The 27,838-nt window shown below is 48.2% G+C and overlaps 1 protein-coding gene across 1 annotated transcript; it reads left to right on the plus strand.

Moving 5' to 3' along the window:
• The first annotated feature begins 1,481 nt into the window (after positions 1-1,481).
• Positions 1,482-27,113, plus strand: LOC146349043 (bactericidal permeability-increasing protein-like). The gene is made up of 16 exons (XM_084854533.1): positions 1,482-1,724; positions 5,013-5,160; positions 6,970-7,084; positions 7,411-7,539; positions 8,249-8,404; positions 9,474-9,537; positions 12,178-12,238; positions 12,356-12,447; positions 14,597-14,773; positions 18,128-18,187; positions 19,832-19,999; positions 20,353-20,441; positions 21,183-21,225; positions 22,132-22,192; positions 22,320-22,396; positions 25,327-27,113. The coding sequence occupies exons 2-16, from the start codon at positions 5,022-5,024 to the stop codon at positions 25,369-25,371; spliced, it is 1,476 nt and encodes a 491-aa protein (XP_084710659.1). The 5' UTR covers positions 1,482-1,724; positions 5,013-5,021; the 3' UTR covers positions 25,372-27,113.
• The last annotated feature ends 725 nt before the right edge of the window (positions 27,114-27,838 follow it).

Here is a 27,838-nt window from a genome sequence, read left to right on the forward strand (position 1 = left end):
ATGCAGGCTTGTAAATAAATTGTGTGGCTAGTTGCAGCTGTGCAGCTGTGTATGTGCCCAGTTAAAAAGAGACTCCTCCACAAAATCACAGACCTCCTGCCCATAAATCCCATCAAAACCCGTGTGAGGAAAGAGCAGGGAAGGGGGGAGGAGGAGGATGTGTATGGGGGGGAAGAAGTGGGGGGAAATGTGGCAAATCACATTCTACAGCTTTATGCCACTCCCACCGGCAAGAGTTATAATGCGGCTAGATTAGACGCATGACTTGGTAGCGCATGGAAACCACAAATACCGAAAAATTGTCATAAAAGTAGTTCCGGGGGTAAATGGACTATTGGAGGGGGGAGTCAGGACAATGGGTTGGGGAGTGAGTTGTGTGCCCAGTGAGCAACCCAGATATTACACTACCAGGATAAAAAAATGCTAGTGTGGATTGACCCCAGGATACTCCTGCTTGTGACAAGCAGGTCACAATGGCAACAGCCCGTCCTTTTAGGCCCCCTTGGATCTGGTATTCAGACGCACACTGTCTTTGGACCTGAAGGTTCTAATTCAGCCTTCTCCAGCCTGGTGCCCTCCAGATGCATTGGATGACAACTCCCAGGATCCCCAGCCAGCATGGTCATCATAGCTAATAGTCATTGACAGGCCTCCTTTCTTCCACTGCTGCCCCCGTGAATTTGTCTAATCCCCGTCCAAAGGAGCCATCTACGCTACACATCATGTGACAGTCAACACCAGGTACTAGTTATGTGTGATGTTATTCCTTTTCCTGTCCTGACTCTACTGCCAATCAATTTCACCAGATGACCCAGAGGGGGAGGATTATGGGAAGAACCTCTTTCCACACCATTCATGATTTTCTAAACCTCTCTCACATCCCACCGGCTCCCCACCCATCTTTTGCCTAAGTTAAAATGACTTGAACATTTTAGCCCCTGTAAGGGAAGGTGATGCAACCCTTAATCATTTTGGTTGCCCTTTCCTGCACCCAGGATATCCTCTGAGATTGGCTGACCATAACTGTGTACACAGTTCCATGTTGCACACCATAAATTGGTATAAAGTTATGATTATAACGGCGATTGTATTTTCAAGCCCTTCCTTAAACATCCCCAGCATGTAATTTGCCTTTTTCACCATTGACAAACACGGAAACAGCCTCTGCATTCATTCAACAATCCGAGCCCAAGATCGCTTTCCTGGTTACTCACTGCCAGGTCAGGCCCCATCAGTGTATATTTGAGATCGGGGGGGGGGGGGGTTGCCCCAGTGTATTATCACTTCACACTTCCTCATGCTGCACTTGATTTGCCATTGTGTTGCCCATCAAACCAGAACAGCTTCTGGAACGTTCATCTGTATATTCAAATACAATCAGGGTGCCTTGTTTAGTCACACCAATGGAGTTCCCTTGACGAAATGTTGCAGTGGGATTTTCTCACAAGAGTTCACAAGGGTACGGACATAGTACGCATGTCCAGTGGGATCTGATTAATGATCTTCACTTCCCTTCTTGTCCTCTGGCTGTGTGACCCAAGATGGGGAAACAAGGGGTTTTCCATCTTGAGCCTGGATTGACAGCTTACTGGTAATCATTTGCAAGACAGGGAAGTCTAGGAGTGACTGGGGAGAATTATAAAGCCTAGGTGAGGCCATTGGATGACATCCAGTTGTCCCATGGAAGAAGACTCTGCCTCTGCCCCTTGCAGCTCAAGACTCTTGTAAGTATTTCAGACATTCTCAGAAGATTTGCGTTCCAGGATTTCAGCAGGACTGACTGCAGGAGGAACCCAAGGAGTCTCTTGGTGGTGGGAGGTATTTCTCAAGACTCTAATGATGCAGCCCGTGCAGTCAGAGAGGTGAACCCCAAGAACACTTCTAGGTGGGGGAAAATGGAAGGACACATGCAGCTGTCTGGGCCCATGCGTGGGCCTGATCTCAGAACATTTGGGCACTGACAGTCAAGTGCCTCGACTTGCATGCAGTAGGTGGCCTGCCTCTCAGGGCTTACAGCCATGTGAGTGGCCTGCAAGACCCATCCTCCCCGCTCCCCCCACCAGTCTTCCAACCCATTCCCCAAAATCTCAGCTTTCATTTGGAAAGAAAAAGGAGATCTCTGGCCTCTACAGAGATACAAGGGTGGTCAATAAGAAATAAAGGTGGTCTTGCGACAGACCACCCTCCTTGCCAAAGAGAAGGGAGAGAAAAGCAGTGAAATTAAACAGTTATTTTGGTTGGGTGGGTGTCCACGTCAGGAGTAGCAGAAGGTTGACTGGGGTCCAGTGGCAGAGACCAGGCAATTTCCTGCCCGGTGGGTGCATGGATTCTTGCGAAGGATGTTGGTTTAGGTGGACCAAATAGAGGAGGCCTTCTGGAAGACCTTCAGCTAGAGGACCTTGGTGTGATCCTGCTCCAAGAAACTTCTGATGTTCTTAAGCACTAGCACATACTCAGGATCACTCAGTACAGATTTGCAATGTCTTCTCACTTAAGAGACCCTGAATGCGCGCTCTTGCATGGTAAATGTAAACACGTCGATGGACCTCAGATAGTCTAATTACAAACAAAACAAAACAAAAAAACCAGCCAAGTAGACCACACAAGACTGAATGTTTTTAATGTCTTGAAATTCTGATATTTAAATCTGTAAATTTAATGTCAGTCTAAATTGATTTTTAGATTGTTTGTTTGCTGGCTATAAGGTTTTTTGTTTAATGCTCTTTGTTTAAATTGCATTGTTGTTCTATTCTTTCATTTTTATAATTTTATGTCCACAACCCTGGCATCCTTGATGATGAAGGTGCAGTACAGAAATTAGTAAAATAAATAAGGAACGAAGACCAACATGAGCTACTCCTGTGCTCCAGATCGGTTTTCAGCTTCCCAGATAGTCTGTTGTCTTTGTTATTTCACCTAATAAGTTGGAACTGACTGGCTGGTTTGTGAAGGGGTGTCTGTTAGGAAAGGGCTTAGTTTGCAGCTTGTAACAATTTTCAGTTCTTTTTCTGTGGTGTGGAGTGTCTTGCTGGGTTATTATAAAATACTTCTTCACACAGCACAGAGTTAAACTATGGAGTTTGCTATCACAGGAAGTAGTAATGGCCACCAGTTTGGATGGGCTTTAAAACGGGGTTAGACAAATTCCCGGAGAAGGCTATCAATGGCTACTAGTCTTGATGGCTGTGTGCTACCTCCAGTGCCAGAGGCAGTGAGCCTAGGTACACCAGTTGCTGGGGAACATGGGCGGGAGGGTGCTGTTGCACTCATGCCCTGCTTGTGGGTTCCCGGTCAACAGCTGGTTGGCCACTTTGTGAACAGAATGCTGGACTAGTTGGACCCTGGGTCTGATCCAGCAGGGCTCTTCTGATGTTCTTAAATTGACAGAATAATTGCATGGATATGAGCTGGGTGGTGATACAAGCCTTGAGCATTATAAAAAGGACCTCTGCTGAAACCATGAGAGCTGCTACAGCCAGGCACAGTAGATCAACCTTCTCCAGCCTGGTTCCCTCCAGATTTGTTGGACTATAACTTCCATCATTCCCCAACCAGCATGGCCATGTTGGCTGGAGAATGATGGGAGCTGTAGTCCAATGCATCTGGAGGGAATCAGGTTGGTGAAGGTTGGAGAAGACAATACTGCCCTAGATGAATCCAATGTCTGACTCCCTATATGGCAGCTTGCTTTGTCTTGCATTCATAACTCATTGCCTTCCTAATTTTTCAAATGCAGCATGCTAGTCCTCATGCTTCAGAGTAACATCTCAGAACATGGAAGATGTTTACACAGATTGATGGAGATTTTGGTGAAGCACTTTGCACATGGTCAGAGCTTACTATGTCACATTTCCAGAACTGAGCCATGGTGCTGAAAACAAGTTAAACCACCCTTCCCCAACCTGGTGCCCTCCTCCAAATGTTTTGGGCTTCCACTCCCATCTCCCCCATTCATTGTGGCCACTGCTCAGGAATGCTGGGAGTTGTAGTCCAAAACATTTGGAGGAGGGCATCAGGTTGGGAAAGGCTGTAATAAAACTCTTTTCATCATATAGTTAGAAATATGAGTTCCTTTAATTTGGGGGGAAGAACTGCTTGGGTTTTGAGAGGCTGAAGCAATGGCATTGCTGGTGCTTTAAAACACACAGCCAAGTGTTTCCTAATTTCTGACAATGTTTGATTTATTTGCTCTTCTTTTTCTTTCTTTTTTAAATAAACTGTATGGATTCTAAATTAGCTTGTGGGGGGATGGTTGCTCCTTTTTTCTGTGGGTGCTGCTTCTGGCCCTGCCTGTTCGGCACTAATTTACACATCCAGATGTGTGAGAGGATGTGGCCCGATTGCAGCTTAAGTATGTCTCCGGAGCAGCTGGGTCTTACTGTCTGATGGGTGATGAGCCACTTTCAAACTGACAGAAAAGAGGAAGCACATCACCAAAAGAAGAGGACACAAGAGGACACAGCTTTGCATACAATTTGCATATGCTAATTTATACAGAGATTCCAATTGAGAAATAATGATTATAATTTAAACAGTACAGCTCACCCTAGTGGGGAAGACTGTGACCCAGTGACCAGCGTGCCTGTGTTTGGGCTCCTGTTCAAGTGCTAACTGCGGATGGGCTCTTAGGATTCTTTGCCTTTAAACCAGAGTTGGACCAGGCAGCCCTTCAAATAGAGGAGGCCTTCTGGAAGACCTTCAACTAGAGGACTGTCCTCTGTAAAAGGGGATACTTGGCCACCCTATGTCTAATACATCATGGAACATACTGCAGGAACGGTTGGCACAGACTGTGTCCGAGTCTGAGACCTTCCCCCTGCTCCTTTGGAGTTGCAGGAAATGTACTTGGTAGCAGCTATCCCATTGCTTTGCCCTTTGAAAGTTATGTTAAAAGAAACTGTTTTACACGGTACTCTAGCCAGCTGCACACAGGGTTGTTCACTTGAGGTGGTTATTGTAGAGCTGGGTGCTCCTTTGTGCGGTTCTAGCTACTTTCTATCTTCTTGCTCCAGGTGATACAGATGACCTGCACACGCACCCTGTACCTGCAGAAGATGCTCTGGTTCTTTGCTGTGCCTCTCTTGACTTCCTGCATCCAGCAGACTACAGAGGCTGGCGGAGGTGTGAAAGTTCAAGTGACGCAGAAGGGGCTGGAATATGGTGTGTATCTTGCTATGGTCTCCATGCTGTCTATGGGGCACAAAGCATTAGGCCTGTACATCAGCCTTGAGTAAAGCTGAAAGGGGTAAAACCTTCCCACAAATTCTTAAATAGTAGACTTGCTTGTGAGGAATCTCCCTCTTAAAATCCAAAAGTTTAAATTTTAAAATGTGATGTATTGGGGTAGTGGTTTGGATTGTGTATCACAGAATTATTTTATGTACATTTTTTTCAAATGGATCTCTCCCCCCAGCCGCCCAAGACCAGCTAGGATGCTCAAGGCAGTTTACAGTAAAATTACCTGTGACTAAGTAGGGTGGCTCTTTGTCCCAAATCAGAACAGGATTGACTTTTAGTTCTTAAAAACACAAATATTCCATTTTTTCCTCTGCAGTTAAAGCAAACTCTCCTTCACCTTCCCAAACTAAATTTGGGGAACAGCAAAAACAACATGTATCTTGAAATTCATTTTTTTTAAAAAAAAATTGCCAATTTCAAATTTAGCGAAAAAAATATTACAGCTGTAGACCTGAGCTGTGTGACTGGAGGTAAAAATCTTTGGGGCTGGAACCATGCTGTCTTCAGGTGTGTTACACTACAACTCCCATCATCCCCAGCCAGCACAGCCAAAAGCTACCTGTTTAGAACACTGAATTCCTCCATACAGACCCACAGGATAGACCTTTTCTAAACCCCTTGTGTTTCATCCCCCCCACCGCCCCCCAGCACAGACTTCCTAGCCCCTAGCCATAAGTGGTTATAAAAAGGAGAGAACCATACCTCCATAGTTCCAGACAGATCAGCCATATTTTGAAAGAGTAAACTGTGCCACCAGCACCTTGCCTCAGTTTTTAAATATCATCAGTGTTGATTTTCCTGGTGTATTTCCAGCTGTTGTGACGACGATAAAGGATCATGCAAATAAGTGACTTGAATGTGTGACAAAGGAACTTCCTTCACTACTGCGGGCAACTCGTAGAATACCAATCTAAAATGGCTGCCATGTTAGATTTCTGTTCTTATTGAGTGTTCACCAGAAGAAGTTCCCTACATACATCCATTTGTCGGGCATTTTAGTTTCTACTTCAAGGTTACTGTCCTAAACCCATTGTGCTAGAGAAGAAGTCCTATTAAATGTAGTGAAACTGGATTAAACAAAACATGCCTTGGATCATGCCACATTATATTTACATTTAGATCTCTCCCTTTTTAGGATCGAGTGGATGCCCACAAGCCCCATTATTTTGTTCAGTGTGTTGGCTCTGCCGTTCATTCTGTTCTGCTTGCCTTCTGGCTTAATTTGGAGTATTTCTCAAATTAATTTTGGAATTGGTAAACACACAGTTTGGTGCAACTTTCAGCTTGTGTTTCCCTTCTCTCTCGTTTCATTACTGGTTACCGACATGCATGTGTACATTATCAGTCAAATGATGTGCAGAAAGGAATCTTGATACGATTGTGCTAGAATTCCTTTTCCCCACTGTGATTTAATCGATGCACATGTATACACATTGGTGACCAGTAAAGAGGCGGTGGGAAAGCGGTGAACTAAACTCTGAGACAAAATGCACAAGCGTGGAGAATCTCGTAAGCATCTCCACGCAGTCTGCAGCACAGAAATGGTCTAGGTTAGGTTGAACCTTTGCAGTCTGTGAGGAAGTAAGGCACAGATGAAAGAAGGCGGATGGGATGGGGGGGGCAGAAAACTTCCCCTTTTTCCTCTGTATGTCATGACAAGATGTTCCCAGTATATACCCCCTTGTTGCCTCTTGTCATCCCCTGATCCCAGCCTCCATTGTCTCTTTACAGCAAAGGAATTTGGGCTAGAGATGTTGAAGTCAATGCTGAAGAAGCAGGAAATCCAAGATATTAATGGCTCTTACAATGGACGACTTGTTGGGGATGTAGATTATTCTGTATCAGGGTAAGATATGGTGCAGCTCCATCCTCTTCTTGGGCAGGTACAACTGAGTGCCCACAGCTGCAACACCCCCCTTCCTCTACAGTGTCCTGCCTGTCAGGGTGGGCCTTGGGTGGCCATGTCACAGCTTGGGAGCCCCACTCAGCTCACAGGAAGGCTTGGAAACTAATGTGGAATTATGGACAGCTGGAGGGGACCCAAAGGACATTGAGGCCACCCCCTGCCCCCGAGAAAAGACCATCCTTCTGCCAGCCTTTGCTCTCAGGCCTTTTGCAGGCTGTTTTATGGTGGCCCAACAAGTGTCTCTCTGACTCTGTGCTTCTGTTTAGGGTCCGGATTAGCCAGGTCCAGGTGAGCCACTCAACCGCTGGCTTCTCTCCCGGGACGGGTCTCAATCTTGCCATCCAAAACGCCCAGGTCTCGCTCAGTGGCAACTGGAAGTTGGCTTCTCTGCTTGGGTAAGGACTGACCTGCTGTTGGGAAATGGTTTCAAGCAGCCAAGCAGGGAGTGGAGGAAGAACAGGACAGGGGTGGAGTGTCATTGTCCCAGCAGCCCAAGGGACACCTTCCAGGCATACCTGGCTGACTACGAGAAGAGAATTTGTGCCTTTTATGCAAAGGCTGTAAAAACCCCCAATTTGTAATGCCAAGGGGGCAGTCGTGCCTGTCCCCCAGATGCTTTATTTATTTATTACATTTCTGTCCTGCTTTTCCTCCAAGGAGCCCAAGGTGGTGTACATGATTTCCCCCTTTCCATTTTACCCTCACAACAACCCTGTGAGGTAGGTTAGGCTGAAAGTCAGTGACTGGCCCAAAGTCACCCAGTGAGCTTCATGGCTGAGTGGGGACTAGAACCCGGGTCTCCCGAGTCCCAGTCCAACACACTGGCTCCTATGATGCAAGGTTAAGTGGGATTCCCACCAGGACTGTGCTCTGGACATTGCACCCATCTGACTGAGGGAGCTGTGGGCCTTGGAGGCCTTTTGCCTGAGAACACTGTTCCATCTGCCCAATGAACTGAGCCAGCCTGGAAACCTTTTCAGTTACCCCCAGTCAACCATCACCTGAGCAGAATGCTCTGCCAGAGGGACACAGTTGCCCTCCCTGCTGCATTCAGATCCTGTGATCACAGGCAGCTTTGAACTCTTGGCCTCTTTCCCCCCCTAGACACGGGAGTGGCGCTCTTGACATCAGCACCCGTCAGCTGTCCATCACCACTCTCCTTGGTGTGGACAAGGATGACAGAGGACGGCTGCGTGTGTGGTATGCCAGATGCAATTCCAGCATCGGGGACTTGGACCTGAAATTCTATGGGAGAACCAGGTACACAGCGCCTCCAGTCCTGATTCCCCCGTGCACCATCCTTGTACTGCACTCAGTCATGAAGAACGCCCTGGCAGATCTAGAGAGGTGGAGCATCCATGCCAGGAAAGCCTCCCAATGCAGTTGGGGTGCAATCCTATGCATGTTTAGACAAGAAAAAGTCCTACAACTTTTGCAGGGCTTTTTTCTGTCTAAACATGCGTAGGATTGCACCCTATGTCCTGGTCAGCTGACCATGGCCTAGAGATGAGTGTTCCTTCCCTTCCTAGGCCTGAAGATGCCTAGGAAGATGGCTGGTGCGCCCCCATCCCTTCACTGCAGTGGGGAATAGTTCATGACTTGGTTTTGAGTTGGGGAGCGCTCATAGCTCATAGAACGAGGAGAGCTGCTGCCAATCAGAGTGCACCAGTGGTCTGGCTCTTGGCAGGAGGCACAGTCACACCTTCATCATATTTATATCCTGCCTTTTTCCCAATACTGGGACTCATAAGAAGTATCAGCGTCACTGAGCAGAAGGATCACTCACCATCTGTATTTATAGAAGTGTCTCATATATTCTAGCTGCTTTCCATTCATGAAATGCACAGGTCCCGGCCTGGTATCATTAGAGCAGCCGCTCCAGCCTGGCAGCCTCCGGATGTGCTGGACTACAATTCCCAGCAGCCAGCATAGTTGTAGTTCAACACCTCTGGAGGGCTAGGCTACATGAGTCCCTAGAGATGATATGGGGATATGGGATATGCAATACCTCTTTGTAAGGCCAGACAGTGTAGGGCACTCAATTTGTGCATAAGCAGATGTGTTGCAAAGTCAAATCTCTCTCTTTGTACACAAAGCCCGGATGATATTCTCCCCATATGGAGAAGGATTTCAGCAGGGAGGGTTATCTCCTCCAGTTGAAGTGCTTGCTGAAACCTGTGTCCATGCGGGAAGAATATCACCCATGCTTTTTGTAAGGAGAGAGGGCTTATAGTTTGCAACACCTTGGCTTAGATTGGCCATGGGAGAACTGTGCATGGGACGGGGGTGTGCTCAAGATCTGCTGACATTTGTTCTCTCTTTCCCACAGTTGGCTCTATAACACCATTGCATCTGCTTTCAAGAGACGCCTGCGAACTGCAGTCAACAAACAAGTGAGATGTGAATGTAGTTTCCTCCTCTTGGAACATGATATGAAGGAGGAAAGCTGGGTCTTCTTACTGGTCCCTCTCCTCATCAGCCCATCCAAGTGCTGATACATTAAATGCATATATTTGTGGGAGAATCCCCTCTCCTTTGGTCCCAGCCTCAATCCACTAGGGCTGGTCAAGCTACAGGAGAGATGCCTTTAGCAAGCAGAGCCGGGACAAACAGCTTTCATCTAGTGAGGCAGTGCAATTGGCAAAGGGGCAATACTTACTGTTCTCTAGCTAGTGCCTGTTTCCCCCTTTCAAGTTGGGGTGGCTTCTGTGGCCCAGTTTGCACATCACAGGAAGTAGGGATGCTGGAGAAATCCACTACCGACCCAAATGAGGTCCTGTGGACTCCTCAACGGACTGGCTTTCCCTGCCAGCACGCCCTCCAGATTTCGCGTGGGTTGTTTTTGTCTTTAAACAGGGCAAGATATGCCACTCGAGGCCACAATTTACCTATAACTAAGCACTATATAGGGGGGCCACGGTGGCTTAGTGGTTAAGAAGCTGAACTGCAGACTGGAAGGTCGGCAGGACAGCAGTTCGAGACCCGAGCGCTGCGTGACGGAGTGAGCTTCCGTCTTCAGTCCCAGCTTCTGCCAACCTAGCAGTTCGAAAGCAAGAAATTGCAAGTAGATAAACAGGTACCGCCTCGGCGGGAAAGGTAGCAGCGTTCCGTGCACCTCGGTGTTCAGTCATGCCGGCCACAGGACCACGGAAGCGTCTTCGGACAGCGCTGGCTCTTCGGCTTAGAAACGGGGATGAGCACCGCACCCTAAAGTCGGACACGACTGGTTGGGGACACCTTTACCTTTAAGCACTATATGGCCATAAATGGTGTAGAATACGCTAATTATGGCCATAATTTGCCCAAGATATACTAATTGTAGCTGCAATTGGCACACCTTGCCCTGTTTAAAGACAAAAACAACCTGTGTAAAATCTGGAGGGCTCCACGATAGGGCTCCGGGGAAATCCAGTGAGACCCATGATGGCCAGATTTTGCCATTATGGACCCCCCCAGACTGGACGTTGGGGGGTTTGCACATCCCTCTACTCAGCACTGGTTAGGCCTCATCTGGAGGCACCACACTTTAAGAAGGATGCAGACAAACTGGAGAGGGTTCAGAGGAGGGCAACAAAGATGATCAGGGGACTGGAAACAAAGCCCTGTGAGGAGAGACTGAAAGAACTGGGCATGTTTAGCCTTGAGAAGAGAAGACGGAGGGGAGATAGGATAGCGCTCTTCAAGTACTTGAAAGGTTGTCACAGAGAGGAAGGCCAGGATCTCTTCACCATCATCCCAGAGTGCAGGACACGGAATAATGGGCTCAAGTTACAGGAAGCCAGATTCCGGCTGAACATCAAGAAAAACTTCCTGACTGTTAGAGCAATACAACAATGGAACCAATTCCCTAGGGAGGTGGTGGGCTCTCCCACACTGGAGGCGTTCAAGACGAGGCTGGACAGCCATCTGTCAGGGATGCTCTGACTTGGATTCCTGCATTGAGCATGGGGTTGGACCTTGTAGGCCCCTTCCAACCCTACTATTCTATGGTTCTATGATCCCTAACGAGAAGCCACCATGGGGGAATTTCCCCCCAGGGCTTCTCGTTGGAAAAGCAGCTGACATTTTGAATATTCAAGTTGTGGTGGTGGGACACTGTAGCTGGCCTTTATGTGTGAACCCATTGAGGGTAGGTTGGGCTAAAACAGCCCATGGGTTCTGGGTAGCTTGCCATTCACCCCAGCAACACACCCTTGCTGGGTTTACATGTAATGAGAAGCCATGGCAGTGGACTGTGGTTATCATGTGAACCAGGTCTGTGCCTTTAAGAACTCTGGGCCAGGAAGACAGTCACTGACCTTGTTCACACGATCACCGCAGCCCACCGTGGCTTAAATAAGCCGTGGCGGGTTGTATTGTATCCTGGGCAGCTTTTGAACAGTCAAGCCATGACTGCAGCTTGTTGTATCATCCGAACCCAGTGGAGGTAGGTTGCGCAAGGGTTAAACAACCCTCACATAACCCTAAAACAAGCCATGGGTTATGTGAGGGTGGTTTCACCCTCGCACAACCGACCCCCACTGGGTTCAAACAACATGACAAGCCACAGTCATGACTTGAATATTTGAAATGACTGCCTGCATGTACCGCAGCCCACTGTGGCTTAAATAAGCCATGCTGGGCTGTATGATCATGCGAACCAGATGACTATCTGTTAGGGTGACCACTTACACATGGCCCAAATAAGAGGACAAAAGAGGGCATGGATTTGCATAAAATGTGTGTATGCTAATTTGCATGCATAGAAGCAAATTTAGAAATAATGACAATCGTTTAAATGAAAACACAATACCACTCACCATAGCAGGGTTAGGAAGGATGTTGACCAGGTGACCCGTGCGCCTGCGGCTCAGTCCGCTGTGCAGGTGCTAACTGCAGATGCGCAACTTCGAGGCCCTGGCCTCTCCCTTCTGAGGGTTCTTGACCTTTCAGCCGGGCCTGGATTGGACAGCCTTTCAAACAGAGGACTGTCCCTGTAAATGGCCACCCTACTGTCTGTCCCTCTTAATGTTCTTGGTTCTGTTCACTTCCAGCTATGTTCTGAGCTCAGGAAAGGAATCACCAAACTTGCGCAAGTCCTGAAAACCATGAAGGGTAAGCACGCATGCCCATATCTGCCGGTTCCAAAGAAGCTTCATCACTCTGGGAATAATTATTCCTGGGCAAGCTAGTCTCTTGCTTGAGTTTGCCTTTCTTCCTGCCTTCCTGCAGTCTCGGCCCAGATCGACTCCTTTGCAGGGATCAACTATCCCTTGGTGAGCAAGCCACTGATTGGTGCGGATCGATGCACCGTGGATCTCAAGGTAATGGGCGGCCAGGGGCAGGAACCTTGTTGATCTTTTCAGCTTGTCTGTTGATCTTTTTTTTTAAAAAAAGTAAAAAGCTTCTTGAGGCGTGTGGAATGGAGAGTTCCTGGCACTCGGAGCAAAAGTGAAGAGTTTGCGAGGAGGAGATGGATCAGCCTCCCCCCACCTGGGGCCCTCCAGATGTGTTGGGCCAGAACTCCCAGCATAGCTGGCAGGGGGATGCTGGGAGTTGTAGTCCATGGAGGCTGGTGGCTGTGATCTCAGTGGGGCAGAGAATCTGCTCCAGCTTTCGGTAAGAACCACTCAGAACTCTAAAGGAGCTCTGCAAGGTGCAAAGCTACTGGCCTCCCCTGGTTGTAGTCTAACACCTTTGGCGCCACCTGGGGACCACTGAGATCGATGGTCTGGCCTCGAGGTGGATTTGGCAGTTCTCTATGGAGCTGACACAACATTTGTATACCTTTGTAAATGGAGCAGATTTCCAGTGTAAAGTGTGTTCTGAAATCCAGATTTTCTATAGGCAAATGTAAACTTTACTGAAAATGTATCTCCCCCCAAAACTGCTGCACATATTTAGGGTGCATACAGGTGTTTGTAGAAACAGAAGTCAGTCAAGGTGGGCTCAGCCTCTCCATCCCTGATGCCGTTGCTCCTCAAATACATATTTTTGCCTTTGAGCCCAATGCTGATTTCCTTTACCTCTCTGCCACTCGCATGTATGCTTCAAGTGGGCTGTCCAACTTTTTTTCCCAAGTGCTTTGCAAATTTACTCAAGGAAATATCTCTTTGAGGTGCCTTATCCTTTTTCAAAAAAACCAGTCTAAAAAATGTTTTTTGAAATACTGCTTTGGCTATCGAGGCATTGTTCTCATGAAGTTGTGCAGTCCAGTGCGGTGTGCTGCTTCCAGACGGGGGGCTCCTTGAGCTACCCAACTCTTGTTCTTCCATTAAAAGCTACTAATGGAATTGCAATTGATCTTCCACACTACTGGAATTATTGTGCTTTATGTATACATCCTGCTATGTTCTGTCCACACCAGCGGGCATGATGTAACTACCAAGAGGGGGGTATTGGACGCTCAGCACACATTCATTAAAAACTTTGTTGTGGGTGTCATTTTATGACCCATTGGGGAAGAGGTGTTAATCAATCTTTGAGCAGAGGGTTAGACTTGATGATCTCTGAGGTCCCTTCCAAACCTATGATTCTATGATCTTATGAATTATAGCTAAAATGTTTTCCAGATACAATAAATTAAAAGATCTATAATGTTAATTAAAACAAAAACAAATAGTTTCTGGTCACTGACAAAATGTCAGTGATGGAATGTCTTTAAAATATAGCATTATTATGGTATTATAGCACTATACCGCCATAGTACAAAAAAAAAAAAACACATTATGGCATTATGGTGTTTGTTAGGAAAGGGAGAAATAGCACTATAACATGACTAGAAAAGGTTTAAAATATTGAAAATTAACATTATACCCTTATGGTGTATGATGTCTGTGTCTCTCTTTCATTGTTGTTGTTTTTAAATCTAAACAAAAATAATGTTAGCAAGTAAAACAAGACAAAACTGGGGCTCCAAATCACAGCTGCTTCACTTGCCAGGAAGAAGAGTAAAAGTAAAAATGATTGAAGGATAAAAAAAATGTTTTGGAACATTTTTAATGCAGCTATTGTTTTATGTTGTTTTTACATAGGTTTTTATATTGCATCTTATGTATTTTTTTAAAATGTAAACCATTTACAGTTTTATTATGCAAAGCGGTATATAAGTAGTTTAAATAAATAAAATAATGTTTGGGACCTCTCTCCAGAGCAGCCTTAGCTGGGGCATGCTGGGAATTGTAGTCCAACACATCTGGAGAGCACCAGGTTGGGGAAGGCTGCTCTGGAGAACCCCTTAGGCACTTGCAGAGGGTTTCCACAGGCCCACTCGGGCTTCTAACTTGCCCCAAGAAGTCACACATGGAACTATTTGGACGAGAGGGACTCGGCTCTTCTCCGCAGATTCAGAGCTTCCTTTCTGCCTTCCTGCTGGAGGTCTGCCATCCAGTTCTTCCCTCTTTCCGAGAGGGGTGGCAATCCAGCTGTTTGTGCATCCGTGAGTTCACAGTTCTTGCTCCTCTTGCCTTTCAGGGCGAGTTCTTCGTGGTGGGAGAGTCCAGCAGGTTCTGCCCCCTGCCTGCCCCTTTTTTGCTACCCAACCAGTCAGACTCCATGATCGTCCTCGGCATCTCTGAATTCGTTGCCAACTCAGCTGCTTTTGCGTACTTCACTGCAGGGGCTCTTCGGGTGAATTACACTGACAATATGGTAAGGCCATGCAGATAAAAACAGAAGCAGAGCTCTGCTGGATCAGACCAAAGGCCTCTCTAGTCCAGCATCCTGTTTCCCCCAGTCACCAACCGGATGCCTATGGGAAGCCCACAAGCAGGACACCCTCCCGCTCATGTTCCCCAGCATACTGCCTCTGATGCTGCAGGTAATAATATATAGCCATCAGGACTAGTAGCCATCGATGGCCCTATCCTCCATGAATTTGTCTAATCCTCTTTTAAAACCCTCCAGATTGCTGGCCATCTTCACACCTTGAGGCCGTGAAATCCATAGTTTGATTACGTGTTGTGGGAAGAAGTCTTTCTCTTGATCTGTCCTGAATCTCTCACCACTTAGCTTCATTGGATTGACCCCATTGGCTTCTAGTATTATGCAAGAGGGAGAAAAACATCATCCTACCCGCTTTCTCCACACCATGCATAATTTTATACACCTCTGTCATGTCTCCCTTTACTTGCCTTTCCCCCCGCTTCTAAACTAAATGCCCCAAATGCTGTAACTTAGAGTATCTACTCTACATGTAGAATGTTCCCAGGTTCAGTTCCTGGCATCTCCCACTAAAAGGCTTTCAGGGGTTGCAGGAGGAGAGGGAGAAAACAGCTGCTGGCATCCTCAGAGAGCTGCCGCTCACCGGAGCAGACAGCACTGAAACAGAGGGACCGAGGGCCAGTCTCAGGAGAGGGCAACTTCACCGGTTCCAAATGGGCTGTGCTTGCAAGGAGCAGAATGGGCCTCCCTGCCCCTCTCTGATCTCCATGACTTACTTAGTTGTGGTAGCAGCAGAGGTTGTAACCTAGCCCAGCGTTCCTCAACCTGGTGCCCTCCAGATGTGCTGGCCTACTACACATCTCCCATCATCACCATCATCATCATCTGTGGGAGCTGTAGTTGAACACATCTGGAGGGCTTCAGGTTGGGGGAGGCTGGGCTGACACCTAGAATGGGGGTGCTGAATCACAGCCCACGGGCCAAACCTGGCCCTCCAAGGTTTCCCACCCCCTTCCCCAGGCCCTTTCCCCGACTGCTGATGGTTTGGTGGCTTCTTTTGCACAGTTTCTTCCGCATTCTGCAAGGCTGGAATGCCTCTCCTAAGGCTCTGTTACTTAGGTTAAGGGGAAATATGCTGGTTTATGGTCTCTCTCCTTTGCCTTTGGTGCCACCACTGGAATGCGGCCCCCCAGAGCTCCTTTGAAATTGAATTCAGAACTCAGGCCGAAGGAGGTTCACACCCCTGCCCTAGAATTTGCTGGTAGCACCCCCCCTGACAGCAACCTCAAAAAGAATCTTCTGCGCTGGGCTAGGTTACAACCTCTGCTGCCACCACAACTAAGTAAATCATGGAGATCAGAGAGGGGCAGGGAGGCCCATTCTGCTCCTTGCAAGCACAGCCCATTTGGAACCAGTGAAGCTGCCCTCTCCTGAGACTGGCCCTCAGCCCCTCTGTTTCAGTGCTGTCTGCTCCGGTGAGCAGCAGCTCTCTGAGGATGCCGGCAGCGGTTTTCTCCCTCCCCTCCTGCAACCCCTGATATCCTTTTAGTGGGAGATGCCAGGAACTGAACCTGGGAACTGAACTCAGCTTGGCATCATCTGAACAACAACTCACCTATACCTTCCTGGCAAGTGTCTGGGGGACAATCGAGTGACCCTGAACCCAGGGTGGCCAATCCAGAACTCTTGGATGCGTCAGCAGAATCAACCTACCAGCCACTCAAAGCTGTTCTTTCCCTGGGGAGGGTGGCATCCCAGACAGAAAATGCTACAGGCATGATTTGCGGCTGTTCAGCTGTGCCACAATCCACACCTCCAGTGCAGAACTGTTCAGTCCCTTGAAATGTCTGGTCTGGATCATCTAAGACAGGGCTGAGGAATTTGTGACCTTCCAGATGTTGTTGGAATCCAACTCCCATCAACCCCAGCCAACGGTCAGGGATGAGGGAGCTGGAATCCAACAACATCCAGTGGGCCACAGAACTCATCTGAATCCTTGCCAGTGTTGGAGCAACTTCTGGACTGCCTAGGAGCTGGCCCTGGTCCTGCAGACCTTGTCTCTGGCCCGGCCTTATTTTGCACCCCGCATTCTGCCCCCTGAGTTGCCCCTTGCTGGCCTTTTCAGCCACTCTCGCTTGGCTGCTCACTGTGTGAGGTTCTGCTCAGCTAGAAAGTGATAATGGGATGTGTAAGGTTAAGTTCCCAGGAGTTCAAAGAGGAAGAGAATTATGGGAAGGTGGCAATTAATTGGCTTATGGTTTAGGGCTGGTTTTGCCGTTAGGGTAAGGCAGCAGCCTCAGGTGGCAGTCGCCTCCCTGCCCCCCGCAGCCCTGCCCCCCGAGCCCCCCAACCTCCTAATCCTCCTGAGCTGGTGCTGTGGGGACACCGGTGTCCCTGAGCCTGCGGCCCTCAGGTGCAGGGGAAGGCACTGACCTGTTGCCTGAGCAGGAGTAAGATGTAATTGCCAGTCCGGCGGGCTTCTGCTCATGGAGGGGATGCAGGGCGCCAATTTGTTTTTCAGCTCAGGCAGCAAAATGTATTGTGCCAGCCCTGATTGTCACTTGTCATCACTGTTGTGATAAAATTATTTTTTTGACTCTGTTTTCACCATGGTGGTGAGGGTATTGTGAAGGTGACACCTCTGTTACAAGGAGTGTAGCTTTACTTCAGTCAGAGCTTAGCAAGGCTTACTGCCAGAAACCATGTCCAGTGTTAGGGTTCTGAGGCTGGAACATGTGGAATAGGAAGCATGTGCAGAGTGCCCTGCTCTCCCCATGGATTCTAGCAACTATCCCACATACTAGAAAGCTAGAAGGCAAGGCTTTTAGGTGGGCATCAGCCCTTGCAGCACTAGTGCCAAATAGTGGCCAAGAGACTGAGATATGAATCGAGAAGTCCTTGGTTCGAATGTGGCCTCTGCTATGAACTTGCTAGATGGCCTTAGGCAAGCCACTCTCTCTGAGCCTCAGACCCCCAACCACAATATTGGGATAATAATACTGACTTACCTTTACAGGGCTGTAAGGGTTACACTTCAGTAATACATGTGAAGCACTTTGAACTACTGAATCTGCTATATACATTATGATGATGTTGATGATTAATAATAATGATAACTACTACTACTACTCGTTTTGGAAAGTAAGACCTTGCTAGGGGTGTAGGGAGCCCCCACTGCTCCAAAGACAAATCCCATGTGTCTGCCTGGAGACCAGTTCCCAGGAGGTCTTGGCATTATGTGACCTTTGCTGGGTGGAAATGGACTTCCTCCTAGCTCACGAGTGACTTGTCCATGCAAACTGGGATCTCGCAATCCAACATTCCTATGTGCCTTTCTTTCAGATCCCAGAAAATTTCCTGTTCCGTCTGAACACCAAGAATTTTGGCTTGTTTGTACCAGAGGTGAGTTGAGAAATGTGAAGGCCTGTGGCATCGCAGATAAATGTGATGTGTGTGTTCCTCTCTCTTCGGCTTGAAAAATTGAAATATGAAATATTTCCCCTTTTGGAATGCTGAGTGAAATACCTTTTAAAGCAGTGAGTTAAAAATAATACTGTCACAGCCAGTTCACATGGCTGGAAATCTCCTGGATCCAAGATTTATCAGTTGTGCTTTTGCATTCGACTCGATTACGAATTGAGCAATATTCTTTGGACTTAATGCTGCAGAAGTATTTCCAAATGTTGCAGAAAGCAGCACATCATCTTTTGTTGTTGCTCAAAAATTCAGTCTGGTTGGTAGGGATCCTGTTCCTGCCGCATGGTGGTAAGTTGCTTCTACAGAATACCCAGCCTTGTACTCCTCTTGCTTCCTGTTTGCCTTCGGTTCCTCCCAGATGTGGCCTTTCATATGTTGTTAGACTACAGCTCCCATGATCCCTGACCATTGGTGATGCTGCCTGGGGCTGATGGGAGTTGGAGTCCAGCAACATCTACAGGACCACATGTTCACTTCTACGACAAGAAATGGATGAATATTAGAAAACACTCACACACAATCACAGGGAAACCACTGGGAAGTTTGCTTCAGTTTATGGATGATAAGGCTACTAGTCCTGATGGCTCTCTGCTACCCCCAGTACAGAGGCAGTGAGCCTATGTGCACCAGTTGCTGGGGAACGTGGGCAGGAGGGCGCTGTTGCACTCGTGTCCTGCTTGTGGGTTTCTTGCCAACAGCTGGTTGGCTACTGTGTGAACAGGAACCTGGACTAGATGGACCCTTGGTCTGATCCAGCAGGGCTCTTCTTATGTTCTCAATACATGAAAACCATCCATTTTCAGACACTGATTCTGATTAGAGAAAGAAATGTGCTATGGCCTGCTAGCGTGTTCAGGAATATGTTATTTACTGGGATGGAGTGGTGCATAAAGAAATACGGGTACAGGACAGCTAACTTTGCACTAGATGTATATGACAATGGCATTCTATTAAAGAGTTCCAATTCACTTTCACGGATTATCCAAATGTATTGCTTCTCCTTACATACATCATAGCAATGTTTATATTCCAATTTCGTTCTCTAAAACAATGAGTTTCTTTTGTTTTTCATGATACTTAGGGAGGTCTATAGACTGTTTCTAAACCCAGATAATGAAATCGATCTTTTCTTTGCTACAGTGGTGATAGTTTCTATTTTTAAGGAAGGAGGCCCTGTGTGGGGGAGGTTGGGGGGGGAGCGGGGAACAATCTTTGATTTGGACCAGGGACACTTGGGTTTGTCTGGAAAACTCTTTGGGTGAACTTGGGCCAGTCTCTCTCAGCCTAACCTGCTTCACAGGATTGCTGTGAGGATAAAGCAGGAGGGATTTGTATGCGGCTTTGACATCTTTGGATGAAGAGTGGGATAAAATGGTGAGAAACTGTTTTTTAAAAATAAATAAACCAGGAAAACCCAGCAGGATATATAGCATGAAAGATAATGCTCTCTGCCAGATGCATAGAAATATTGAGAAAACAAAGTAAACCATGGATATAGAAATACTGAGTGACGCCCGCCACCTCCCAGTGTCTATTCAATCTTGACATCTCTCTTTCTCCCCTTCCCAGCTGAACAAGCAGTTCCCAGATATGCCCATGGAGATCCATATCACTGCCCGGAACGAACCGGTGCTGAGCTTCCAGCCTGATGGTGTGGATGCAACCGTCTTTGCCTCTGTGGAGGCCTTTGTTGTCCTACCAAATGCTAGCCTCGTCTCCGTATTCCTGCTGAATATGGTAAGCACCCGAGCCAGAGTGTGGAGTGGGGTGTGAGGGCTCCTTTCCTCACCTCTGGGTGGTGGAGGGGGCTTGAATATGGATTCTTTTACAGGGGGCTAAGCAGGGGTGAATTGCAGAGAGATGCGCCTGGATAGGCCAGGATCAATTCCTAGTGATCCCAGTTGCTGCACTGAGCAGGGGGTTGGACTCGATGGTCTCATAGGCCCCTTCCAACCCCGTTATTCTATGATTCTATGATGTTGCACTCAGTGGGAATCAGGACGCTGGACTGGACAGGCCACTGGTCTGACCCGGCAAAGCTGTTCTTCTTATGAGAAAACCATCCAGCTTAGTTCTCCTTTGGCCAACAGGACAGCAACTTCACAGGACGTTTCTTCCTTGAACCGGTCAAGTCCGGGAACTCCACTGGCAAAGCTGGGGGCTCAGTGGCCCTGAAAAAGTGAGTCCCTCTGAACTTTCGGTTCCTCCTACACCACCAAGTTATCTCCCATTTACCAGGAGAGTGATGACTTGGGGAGCTTCCATACTAGGGGTATGTAGTGTAGAATTGCCATGCGCTCCTCACTCACCTTTTATGGTGCATCCACACTACGCACTCATCGAACAGCACTCTTTCTGGGTCTTCCATCTGTTTTCAAAGGTCGGAAAATCCTATTTTGGGGGGAAAGAATGGAAGAGGAGGACAAACTCCACAGGTGCTGATGCCTCTAGCACAGCCTTCTTCAACCTGATGCCTTCCAGATGGGATGGACTGCAACTCCCATTACCCCTGACCATTGGCCATGCAGGCTGTGGCTGATGGGCATCAGAGTGCAAACCATCTGGAGGGCACCAGGTTGGGGAAGGTCCTTTAGCACTACTACTTGTCTCTTTGACAAGGCGTTGACATCTGCGGAGATGTTTTGGGAGGCTGAGCTCTGTCGGCACACCTCCACACTTCCCTACCTGGGGGCCCCTTCCTTTCCCTCCACACCATTTTAGCTAGGGATGCATACAGGAGAGAAGAAAGCACTCTGCCCCTCATGTGTAGATGCTTGGTTGCAATTCCAGATCCAGCAGAAAGTGGAATTGCAACCGCAGGCTAGCTATAATAGCCCTCCGTCTAGAAGCACTCTTGGGTGTTTCCGAAGAGCATAACAAGGGCCCTGACTCAGAATTTCCCCCTCTGTGTGTCCAACAGCTTTCATCTGTCCCAGGAGTGGTCAAAGATTGGAGATATCAAGGTGAGTGGGGCAGAGCATGAGAGTTTGTGTGTGTGGGTGTCGGAGGGGGGGCGAAATTGGGATGGGCTTCGATTCCAGAGACCTGGGTTATGCACCCTGTTGTGAGGTCCCATAACCCTGTGTGTGTGTGTATTCGCAGTGAGATGATAAACTTGCTTTTGGGCTATACCATACTTTGGTCTGCAGGTGAGAGTGGCGTAGCTGAATGCCCCTAAACACAAAGAAAAAAATCCTTCTACACAAAAACTGTTGGGGAGGTGTGTTCTAGCTGAGCCTTCATTCTGACATGCTGGCTTTCTGCATGCAGGGATCCCCACTTGCAGTCTGCACAGGCTGTAGACAGATTGGCCCCCTCAGGGAGAACAAGGCCAAACAAGCCATGCTGCTGCTAAGGAAGGCCTTTTCAAGGACGGGGGAAACCTCGTGCGTTGCCCCTGAGCAGGGGTGGGGAACCTCTTCCAGCCTGAGGGCCAAATTCCATCTCAGAGAAGCTCTCGGGGGCCACATTCCAGGGATGGGCAGGGCCAAAGCCAAAAGGGACAGGAGTACCCCAAATGCCAGAATATTTGAGCTTCACACTCCTCCTGCCAGCAACTGAGCCTCAGGAGGGGCATTTTGACCTTTTCAAATGGGGAAAAACCTGCACAAAGCCCCGGAAGCCATTTAACAATCAGTGGTAGTGGGAAAGGGGTGGGGGCAGGGGAGCAAGAGCAGCTGGTGACAATGGTCGCGAGAAGGGAGACTCACTGAGGGAGGGGGCCCGTTGGGGTGCCTTGCCCAAGCCCCCCATCCCCCAACCTAGAGCCAGCATTACTGAAGCAGCGGTCTCGCTCTGCCTCATGGTAGGGCCGGCCCTGCCCCTTGCATTTCGTGCCTGCTCAAGCCAGCTGTCTTTCTATCACTCAGGTGACGTTTCTGGAGAAGGCCCTGAAGATGGCAGGGCAGGCAGCATTGTTGAGGGCCAACAGTGAGTCCAGAACCATTTCCCCCAGCTCCAAATGCTTGCTCCCCGCTTCTGCTTTGGCTTGGGGATGGGGCTCCCCCTTCCTCTGCCCCATTCTGTCCTCTCATGGCCATCCTTTGTATTTCTTTAGAGCGCCTAAAGAAAGGGATTCTTCTTCCCTACGTCCCTCACACCAGCTTGCTGAATCCCAGAGTCAAAATGCACAAGGTGAGGATGTGGCAGCTTTTCCCTAGCCTGTCAACCCAGACCCTTGCCCTGTTCCAGTTCTGATGCACAATACAGTGCTAAAACTCTGGATTTCGCACATGCTCAGAGGCACTCTCCAGAAAGTCTGAAAGTGCAAAGCAGGAAATATTCCTATGAAAGGCTATTAAACCGGGGGGTGGGGGGAGTTAATCAGGGGCCACAGCTGATGGTGGGCAGACCCAGAGCCAAAGATGAGTTTGCAAGTAAGGATGCTGGAGAAATCTGCAACAGAACCAAATGAGTTCAGATTTTGATGAATCCAACCAGTGGATTCCTCAGTGGACCAGCTTTCCCCTTGTTGGGTGGATTCAGTGAACTTGCAAACTTTTTCTAACTTTCCCAATTTTGCACAAATTTCATCATCATAAAATACACACACACACACAAACCTGGCTCAAAATGTGCATTTTCCCATAGGCTAAAGCGTGAAAATGCACATTTGGGGGGATTTTGTGCATTTTGGGGAAATTTGCACATTTTCGCACGTGTGAATTTACACAAATGCACATTTGCACAAATTCAGAAACTAAAAAAATCTGATTCCGGTGATGGGCAGACTGTGGAACGAAAGACTCTTGACAATCCACAAAACACAGGCAGAATGGATTTTACACAGCCCATCCATCTCTATTTGCAACATTGCAGGATTGCCCAGCTCTCGCTCTCTCTGTGCCACTCCATCCCTTCTCTACCCTTCGCACCCACTCTTGAATTGGAAGTGACTCCCAGAGCAGGGGTCCAGAGAGCTCAATGATTTTGTCCAGAGAGCTGGATGATTTTGAGGGTCACATGAAATTAGGGAGCTGGTTCCCCAGCCCAGATGTAGAGGAAAACCATTCTTCCTGGGACATTTGGTCTCCCACAATCCTTCGCCCCAGTCTCCAAAGCTCCATGGGCTCTTTACTCCCTTCCTGCCAACAGTGTGTAGCCTCTTCTGCCCCCGAGTCCTGCATGAGCTTTTCAGAACCTTCAAAATGCTCAATGTGAATTTATGACCAAAGATGCTTCCGGATGAGGCTTTTATCACAGCATCATATCTCATTCCTGGATCTTATGGGAGGTCCAGACATCACTGTCTTCCATTTGTAACCCTCCCAGATTTTCCCACGGCTTCTTCCATCTTTTTTCTTACCATGGGAAATCCGTCAAGGAAGAAAAGATGGCACAGCAGCAGCTACACGGATGCATTCCGAGCGGTAGCACTGGAAGCCCTCCATCTGGGAGTGCAGTTAGGCATGGCTGATCAAAGCAAAAACATGGTGCCGGAATGGAGATAGGGCTTTGGGGGATCAGGATCCCATGGGTGAGGCAGGGTGCCATGCAGTGATTTCAGTTTGGGATTGCTTTTATAATTTATTTAATCCATTTATAGACCGCTTGACTGCATCTAAAAAGACCTCTCGAAGCAGTTCACAACATCAAATTTTAAAATACAAAACAACCACAGTTAACACCTTTTAAAAACAGAAAATACAAAACATCTCAGTCAAAACATTTACAATCAAAGGATAAACATCCTCAATTATTATCTGCCTCTGGCCAAAACAGGGTTTCCTGACCAGGGCAGTGAGAAGAAAGATCCAGACCTTGTGGTCCAGAAAGGAACTCTGATTTCTCCCAAGCTAAGAAGGCAAAATGTAAATATACAACAAGTCACAATAGATCTTGTTATACAGAGGACAAAGGCTTGTTGTTTTCAGTTTATACCTTGATCTGATTGGTTGAGGCGAGTGTACAAGAGCAGTTTGAGAAGGCCTGAAATGTCAAAGGTACATCTTGAAGGTACATCTTGGGTAGTGCCCTAATTCGGCTCCAAGAGTTGGAAGGCTGTGGGGGTTTCCTTTGGTCATGTTCAGACCTCAGAACGTGCTTCCAGATGGAGGGCCCGAGCACTGCCAATCAAAAGACAATGGCCCAGCTTAAACAAGCCATGATGGCTTGTTTAAGCTGGGCGCCATTTGCCTAATTACCTGTCCGGACATGGCTTGTCGTGTTGTCCAAATCCAGGTGGCATGGCTTGTTTAAGAGGGAAACATCCTTCAAATAACCCAACAAGCCATTCCGTCGTTTCCTTCTTAATGGATTTTTGTACAAGAAAAAAAGACAGAGGAAGCAGTGAGGAATCAAGAGAAGGGTACAAATAGAAGACACCAACATCTGGAGACACCCACCCTCTGTAAAATTCTGTGAATGAGGCAGGGAGATTGCAAGATAACAGCCTCATCTGGAACCAACCCCTTCTGGGACATTAAAGCCAACTGGGAAAGAGTCTTGGCAGCGTTCTTTAGGAGCCAATATATGGGAACTCGGAGGAATTCAAAATGGAACCTGTGACACATTGGTCAATCTTGGGTTTGATAAGGCCCAGATCAGTAGGGCTCCCTGTGCAGCCCAACATCTGGTTTGAGGATAAACAAAGGTATAACTCAGCGTACCCTGAGATGAGGTCCTTGGAGGAAGAGTGGGAGGAAGAGCGGGGCATGTTACGAATGCCTTGTTTCCTTGGAGAGATGATAAGGCTACACAACAACTCCCAGAAATGAGGCAGCATGTCCAGCAAGGAAGCACACAGCTGTTGCTGGAGGTGTTGCACCCGCTGGAATAATTTGAGCCAAGTCATAAGTATTCGAGATCATGCTTAATTTTGGGAAGTTTGTAATAATTCTTGCAGTAATAGACTTTTTTTTCCCTTCGTGCAATTTCTCTGTACCAAATGCTTTCATAAACAAACTAATGCAAACATGAAACGACGTAACACATTTTTGTGTTTTGCTAAATCTGAAAGAGAACTTCAGAAACAAAATATAAAGTACCCCGATTGTACAGCCGTCTAGAGATACAAGAGACAGAGGAATGGTGCAGAAACTCAGCATCTTGTTTCTTCTCCACAGGGATACGTGGTAATAACAACAGACCTGCACCATCAGCCACTATAGGAGCTACAGCAAGGGGCTGTGATGGAAGAAGGCGAGGAAATGCATTGAGCCCCCTACTTCAGGGGCGGGGAACCTCCGGCCCTCAGAGGCTCCCAGTCAGGCCTGCTCCCACCTCAAGGCCATATCCTGCCCAGGTGCCTTCCAGAACAGAGGCCCCAGAGCCTTTGGGATCACCCTGAACAACTGCGTGGCAGCGGGAGTCGAGAGCACTAGGGGCTCCTTGGGCCTTTCCACGGGATGGCAGGGTTGTGCAGGGGCTGCCCTGCCATGGTTACTTCCATGAAACCAGGGGAATTGGCAGGCCTCCCCCTCGCTAGCACATCTCCTGCTGGCGAATGGCTCTCACCCAGCATTCATACGACGACATGGAGAATGTGGAGAATTATGGCTTCTCTGCCCATTGGAGCGGCCTTTGCATGGAAAGTCAGAGTCTGGCTGGAAGCGCACGTCGTCCAACAAAAAGTGGGGAAGGGGTTACCCTAGATTTTCTCGAACGTACAGATTCATATCTCCTTCTACACGCATTCAACCGTCTTCTGGGCCTCCCCAACCCATAGATGACTGTTGGGGGAGGGGGGCTTTATACGCAGCTGTATGTGCGCAGCCCACTGCTGCATGAGAGGACCTGTAGATATATAATGTGTTAGTCTAACTTGGCATGAGAAGAATAACATCGTGCAACAAAATGTTGCGGTGTGAAGAGCTTCTGTTCAGGTTTCCGGCCACCCAGCCATGCCTTCTTCCACTCCAGAATAGGCCATTGCAACCCCATCCTGGGTTTTATGTCCCCCACAGTCAACCAGCATTCTATGATCGCTGGGGAGCAGCTCAGGCTCCACTGAGCCGTTTTGGGGCTCCCCCTCGCAGGTTCCCCCTCCCCCAAGACATTTTGTGCAGCGGAGGCTCTTATGCCAGTGGGGCAGTGAATCCACTCCAGGTTTCAGTCAGAACTCTAAAGGAGCAATCCGAGGTGCCTGCTTCACACCTTGGAGAGCTCCTTTACATTTCTGACTGGTTCTGACTGAAACCCAGAGTGGATTTACCACCCAACTGACATTGGAGCCACCAGCCTGCACTGATTTTGTGTACTTCTGCAAACCTCAGGGTCTCCCCAAGCCTGTTCATTGCGTGTGGATGGTGCTGTTTTGGCTGCAAGAGTATCCGCACTCAGAGAATAGGTTCACTGTTTTGTCTATAGCGATACGATTTATCTGAGCAGTTCCTCAAACGAAATATGGTTACAAGAGAGACAAATACTGTTGGAATGTGTATAGAAAACTAAGCACTGTAGCATCTTCCCCCTCCCTGGAACATTACCCCCCCACACCACGTTTCTATTTCCCCAGGCGCCCTCCAGGTGTGGGACAACAGCCCCCATCAACCCAGTCAGCAGGACTCATCGTTGGTGGGAGTTGTAGTCCAAGACATCCGGAGAACATGAGATTGGGGGAAGTGGACCTCAGAGCCCCTCCAGTCTGTGGGAAAGAGGTCCCCGGGATTCTGGGGCTAGCCCACCACTGGCGTGAGGCTGGAGTTGTCGATCACATGGTGGGTGCTATGCTAACACCCCGCTAAGGGTCATCAACGGGGCTCATTTTTTTCTACTGGCAAGGCCAGCTCCGGCATCCTCTGGGTGAGGCCTATGAACTAAGCACATCTTGCACTCCCTCCTTGGGACCACTGTGAATTGGGGAGGGGTTTGGGGGGGTATTATTTTCAATAAAACTTACTTTTTAAAAGTCTGGGCTTCACTTGCTTTTGTACAGTGTGTCTCCTGAGCTGAAAAGGGGCAACTCTCCCACATCCCACCACTCAGTTTTCCCCAACCTGGTGTCTTCCAGATGTGTTGAACTGGCCATTGGCCCAGCTGGCTGGGAATGCTGCATGTTGCAGCCCAACTTATACAGGGGGAACCAGGATGGGGAAGGCCGTTCTACACCTGGGAAGGGGCCATCGGGTACAAGAGGTCTCCTGTTCAATCCCTGCCTTCTCCTGTTAAAAAACGACGTAAGATACTGGGAAAGATCTCTTCCTGTGCCCTTGGGGAATTGGTGCTGGTCAGAGTCAAAATCAGTGGACGTGCGATGGGAGTCCCATTGTCCACTCGCCTGGCAGGGAGGCTCGATGTTGCAGATCTGATGAGTCTGCAGAACTGGTCCTCACTGCAGAGCGGAGAGGTCTAGAAATGTTGACCGCCACCCCAGCTACAACATGAGCTTGTGCAGCCTGCTGTACTTATGCCACCTAGCACTGGGGCTGTCATTAGAGCTGTCACTTACAGATCGCCAAAACAGAGGACAAAAGATGACGCGAGTTTGCATGAACTGTACATCTGCAAAGATTCCTTTATAGATCCAGATTTAGAAATTATAATTTAAATAGGAATACAGCACATCTTACCATAGTGCAGACGACTGACCTGTGGTCTGCTAGGGTGGCCAGGTGTCCTCTTTTACAGAGGACTGTC

The sequence above is a fragment of the Heloderma suspectum genome, chromosome 4 (assembly GCF_057233095.1).
Source record: "Heloderma suspectum isolate Gila_16-S chromosome 4, 16-S_ref, whole genome shotgun sequence".
NCBI lineage: Eukaryota > Metazoa > Chordata > Lepidosauria > Squamata > Helodermatidae > Heloderma > Heloderma suspectum.

Coding starts and splice junctions, on each gene's coding strand:
- LOC146349043 (XM_084854533.1), top strand. CDS start 5,022: ATGACCTGCACACGCACCCTGTACCTGCAGAAGATGCTCTGGTTCTTT. Junction 5,161..6,969: donor GCAGAAGGGGCTGGAATATG/GTGTGTATCTTG, acceptor GTCTCTTTACAG/CAAAGGAATTTGGGCTAGAG. Junction 7,540..8,248: donor AAGTTGGCTTCTCTGCTTGG/GTAAGGACTGAC, acceptor TTCCCCCCCTAG/ACACGGGAGTGGCGCTCTTG.